Here is a 6,000-nt window from a genome sequence, read left to right as displayed (position 1 = left end):
AACTTTGGATGGATTGTGACAACACAGCGCTCCAGTTTATCCATTTATACTAAACACACAGAACACACCTACTATAAAAGCTGTTTCCGCAGGTCAAGTTGACATTTACCATGCTGCAATGTAAGCAAAACAGGAATTTCAGTGTATCAACATCATATTTGTGCCATGCTAAGAACTTTTCACCTTACCCTTGTATGCTTCAGAGGGTGTCGTTAAAATTGAGAATGTAAACATAGCTTTCAGAAAACACATATTGTTTATTTTTATAAAAATATTTTGCACCACAGTGTCACAATAAATATTACAGAATGATGCTTTGATGATATTTACATGCAGTGTAGCCTCTCGTCACCCATTTTGTAACATTCTTGTCTCTCATTTCATTTTATGGTACAATCACCTATTTCTCTTGGAGATACAGTGTAAAAAAATTTTTAAAAGTATTTTTAAGTACATCATCAGATATTACTATGAATGATTACAGTAACCAACTAGTTTTGGTTTGATTGCACAACGTTTTTTTTACCAATATAGTCAATAAGCTGTTTTATTTCTTCTTAATAATGCCATGTTGGATAAAAAATTGTTTTAAATTTTCCCGTTGATTTTACTGATGTAGTCTCTTTAGGATATAATTCACAATTATTATGTTATAATACATGAAGTCAGTTCTTGTAAACAAATTTTAAAAATATAAAATTACAAAGGCACTTTCAGTCCAAAAATATTTAAAATTCTTCATGTAACGACCAAAAATTGTGTCTGTTAGATACAAATAAAATAAAAACTGTCATTCTAAAAAGTATGTCAATAATATGCTTGATGGAATAACAATTGGCACACATTCTTAATAAAAAAAACATTCAGAGCCTCTACATATTTTTCAGTTGTTCTATGCGATATAGTAAAAGTTCTGCGATGTTCACACATCTGTTTCCATGTTCATCAAGATCTGGAAAGGTTTTAATAAATAGGTCAATCCACATACTTCAAAATATTGAAATTCTAAACATTTACAAATATGAAACTTATTTATACACACATAAAGTTAGTTATTTTTTTAATTTCTAAATAATTTTTTTCGGCTAGGACCACAACCAATACACAGTTATTGAATTAAATCTTTTTCTTTTAACTATGCTGTGCATGAAAGACAAAAGTATGTGCAGTCAATTTTGGCCTCAGTTTATCAATATGTACATATCATTTATAATAACAAAGTATAACATGTGATCAAAAAATATGGTGAATGAATTTCTTTATCAGCAACTGCTGATGCTAAAACCATTTCATGTCATTTGTCTGATACTCTGATATGTTGGCACAGGCAGTGTCAAGTTGGGACATGTTTTAACTTGTCAAAGGTCAGTATGTAGATACGCTAGAGTGAAGTTGTGTTTACCATGTTTGTCATGCATCATGAATTTTGAGCAATGTGGGAACACTTAAGTTCTTATTCAAGTTGCAAAAAAGTGCCAAATGAACTCATGAAATGTTGATGACACTGTAACTCTGTAGATTGTTTACAAGTGGTGTGAGTGATTGAAAAGCAAAACTGAGTCGGTAGAAGACTAGCAATGTTTGGCACATCCACTGCTTCAAAAGCAGAAGAAAATGTGCTAAAATGGCAAAAATTGTTCCTTCAAACAGGCAATTAATTATTCCAGAGCTTACCTATGAACTTAGCATCTTGCATGGGTCCACACAAAGCATTTTAATTAATAATTTGCAAATGAGATGAGTCAGCACAAAATTTGTTCCCAGACATTAGAATGATGAACAGAAGGAAATCAGTTTGCACAGAGTTGAAAGATAGCCTTCATTCATATCCAGACTTCATGTCCCAAATCGTAACTGGGTATGAAACTTGCATGTAATTATATGATCCTGAGATGGAAATTCGAGTTCCCAAGAGAAAACCCGTGAATCTCCTTGTCGAAGAAGATTCACTGGGTTTCCATTGGGAACTCTTAATTTCCATCTCAAGGTCATATAATTAGATGCAAGTTTCATATCCAGTTATGAAACTCTGTGCAACCTGCAAATGTTGCAGTACACTGCAATGTTTGGAAAACAATGCACAAAGAAAGAGACCAGAAAAGTGGGCCAAAGGCTTCCTCTCACAATTCACATCATGCCAAACCTCGCTTTTGGTTCACAAGTTTTTGGCCGGAAAAAGTGTTCCTCTCTGTCTGCATCTACCTTACTCTCCAGATTTAGCACCATACGACTTCTGGCTCTTTCCAAAAATTACTGCGCTTAAAAGAAAAATTTTTGATACCATGCCTGACATCAAGAGAGCCATGACAGAGCACCTGAACGCCCTTCCAAAATAAGCCCTCCACAAATGTTTCCAGACATGGATGCAACATTGGGATAAGTGGATTGCTAGCTAAGGACAGTACTGTGCAGGAGATTAAATCAAATTCCATGTACTTGAATGTGCAGTCATCATTCTGAACAGTTGCTATGAGCCTAAGTCATTGCTATAAAGTGCAAGTTGTCACTAAAAACTAAATATTCACTTACAGCCCTTAGTTTCTATCTCAAAATAATGTATGGGGCTCTCCACCATCTGCATTATATTGAACTTTAAAGTTAGGGATTCGCAGAGTATGTCCCAACATGAAAAAAATTTCGCAGAATGCACAAAGATCTGCAGAGGATGGCATTTGATGCAGAGATTGGTTTATGGCTTTCAAAATAAGCAAAAGTAATTTATTGCACTTAAATAGATGAAAATCCCACTATTGTTTGTTTACATGAGTCACAATTCATCAGTGGAAACATTAACATCATCAAATATCTAGCAGTATGTGCTGGAACAGCTTAAGGAGAAATGACCACATAAAACAAGTCATAGGAATGTCAGATCCAAGATCAGTTTAATTGGAAGAATTATAAGAAAATATGCTTCATCCACAAAAGAGGTACCTTGCAAAATTCTCCTCCAGTTACAAAGGCAGGTACTACATGAGATATCTGCATTACTTAAGGTTTACAATTAAATTCTGAGGTTGTATATTCTACAAAGAGTTGGACGACCATTACTCCCTCCCACCTACACTTCATATAAAGACAAAGACGGTAAAATCAGAGCAACTCGTACAAAGACTTACCAACAGCTTTTATTTGCAGATACCAATTGCGAAAGGAAAAAAACTGTAGTGGTGTATGTGGTGCCCCTCTCTGCCACACACACTATAAGATGGCCTGCAGAGTATAGATGTGGAAGGAGAAATGATACAGGCAAATTTGTATTTGGTATTGTGAATGCAAGCTCTCCTTAAGCCTATATAAATATGGATGATATGTATGAACACAAATAAGAAAATGTCAGCCATGTTTGATTGGAATATTAGCAATATATCTATGTGTTTAGTCACAAAAAGTAAACCCTAAAGGGTCAACTGTCCAGAAAAAAATGACACTCTGAAGTGATCAGCGGGTGGTTACAGAGAATAGTGAACAGATCCTCCATGCACAAATAGCCAATGTTCATCACACTACTGTTGCTTTCTCTGTCACTGATGCTAGCTCTTGTCATCCAAATACAGCAAAGCCAAAAAAGTTCGAACAAACATAATATTCTTAGCAAAAGTGTTTTGGAACAAATAATGAACTTTTTAGATGTGATTTGGAAGAAATAATGTGCATTCTAGATGCATGTAATAAAACTGTGAAACAATTTCAGAACTGATATGTATTAATAATCAGCCAAATGAAAAATGGAGATCTGGAAGTGTCTTGAATCATGAGGACATACATTTACACACACCCTTTAATCCTGAGCAAACAATTTAGAACTTCAGACAACTCCTTTATAGCCCTTATCTCACACACACCATAACTACTACCCTTTCCTTTACATCTGGAAATGGCTTAAAATGCAAACTTTTAAAGATGTTTTTAGTGCTGAATGCTTCAGCTCTTAACTGTTGAAGACTTGTGCAACTGAATTCTAGACGGAAGATTTAAGTAACTTGCTTTGGGCACCAAAATTGCTAGTAGAGTAAGGATTGTTATGTAGAAAAATGAACAGTACTCATACATTTGTGGATCTTCTAATACCTTTGGGTAGCTGACTTCTGAACAATTCTACTGCCACCAACATACATTTTGTGCAAGGACTGTGAAGACAGGATAAGAGAAATTAGCGCTTGTATGGGAGCATATAGAAAGCAGTTTTTTCCTCACTCCATTTGCTTGTGGTACAGGAAAAGAAATGTCAAGTAGAGGTGCCAGGTGTTTTCCACCTTATACTGTAGCCTGTATTGTAGCCTGCAGAATATGTATGGAGATGTAGATATATATTTGCATCCATTGTGATCTTTACTATCCAACTTTTTGAGAAATTCCTTATGTCTAGGGCTATGTCATAAAGGAATGCGAAGGAAATTCTGATTTATTAGATTCACAACATGCGTAACCAAAATCATTTAGTCAGCATTAGAATCTAGCAGACTTCTCAACAAGCTGTAGTAGAAGACCCAGAAGATGGCGCCAGTATATAGTGTAACAACACATCGCTCTTGTCACAAAAAGAAAAAAAAAAAACAATCAGTTTATTGTGTAAACAGTGCAAAAAATGAATTATGAAAGGTATCTTATGCGTAAAGTACAATTTCTGGCAGCACAAAAAGTGCGCAAAAGTAAATCTAAAACTCATAAACGACGATTCTCCGTTGTAAAGATACTTGAATTACGTAACCATTACGGCACCTCAACTTAACCTCTCTATACCAACAATATTCTACTGTTTTTCCGTAAAGTAGTTAACATATTTCTGAGACAACATTCAGATTTGATTTCATTAATGTAGAGGTACTTTGAGACATCAATATGTTTATGTTGCAATGATATTATTCTTATGTGTATTCTTTCTTTTGTCACTATGATCTATGACAAACTTGTAACTCTGATTTTTGGGCGCTTAAGCGATTATTAGAGAGTTAAAGTCTTGGACGTCATGTTGGAAAGACGCATATTGTAGTCAGATTATAAAATGTATGCATATTGTAGTCAGATTATAAAATGTGAACTTAAATAGTGAGGAAGATGTTTTCAAGTATCTTTTGTATTGTGAAGTGATGTTTTGTGTGTTACGTGCCATTGCAACAAAAGCAATAAAAAAGAAGTGTAACTTGAATTCGGAGTGCTGATTACTTTTTTTACATCACAATTGTGCTAACTTTCAAAGGTTTAATCTTCAAGAATGGTTTGTGAAGCACATCTATAAAACTTTTGAATATAGCAGAATAAAACCTAGGCCTCTTTGCATCTGAGCTTGGAATCATCACCATCTAGATTTTCGACGATTGAGCCACGATTTTACGAGACCAGCCTAGTTTATTCATTATTACATGAAATGACTTTATTAACTGTGCTCTAATGACACCTGCCACATAATAACTTCATTGTTGCCCGAAAATGCAGTATTTAGCAGCGTGAGCAACACCACAATCATTATTAAATTTTGACCTTTGTTGTGGTAGGGTTGTTAGACCATGGGCGTGCCCTCTATGTTCCCAGAGTGAAACAACCTACCTAGAAAGTATGATCAAATCGAAGGACGAAATAATCAAACTGCTGCAAAGTGATACTAAATCGCTTAGAAGTGAAATTGTGTCTCTCAGGGAAGCAAACGCGAAGTTACTAAGTAATTTGGCACCCTGTGAAAATTCTAGTATGCAGCCTACGAATCCTGTGCCTAGTGCGTAAAGGAACAGTGAAAATTCTCATGGGCAAAATACGATCGAAGAAGAAGCAGAGTTTTTCATCAGCGGAAAATTTGTAAGTAAATACCGGTGGAAAACAGTGACATATAATAAAAGGGTGAAATGTGAAATTGGTTCACAAAATCAGATTAACGAAAATGAATTCTTTGTCATTGGCGACTCTATACTAAGAAATGTAGTTTCACGAAACTGTGAAATCAGCTCAACAAACATTATAAAATCTCTTCAGTGCAAACCAGTCTACAGCTAAAAATGAAAACGA

The 6,000-nt window shown here is 34.9% G+C and overlaps 1 protein-coding gene across 1 annotated transcript in view; it reads right to left on the bottom strand.

The window, feature by feature from the left end:
- Nucleotides 1–237: 237 nt before the first annotated feature.
- The window catches only part of LOC126161941 (stimulator of interferon genes protein homolog), a 309,484-nt gene continuing 303,721 nt past the window's right edge, over nucleotides 238–6,000 (bottom strand). The window contains exon 11 of the mRNA XM_049918118.1: nucleotides 238–952. Coding sequence (XP_049774075.1) covers nucleotides 873–952 — 80 coding nt within the window. The 3' untranslated portion in view covers nucleotides 238–872. The remainder of the gene's footprint in view (nucleotides 953–6,000) is intronic.

Source organism: Schistocerca cancellata, chromosome 2 (genome assembly GCF_023864275.1).
Source record: "Schistocerca cancellata isolate TAMUIC-IGC-003103 chromosome 2, iqSchCanc2.1, whole genome shotgun sequence".
Lineage (NCBI taxonomy): Eukaryota > Metazoa > Arthropoda > Insecta > Orthoptera > Acrididae > Schistocerca > Schistocerca cancellata.
The sequence above is the reverse complement of the archived record's forward strand: the minus strand, read 5'-3'. Positions and strand labels throughout refer to the sequence as shown.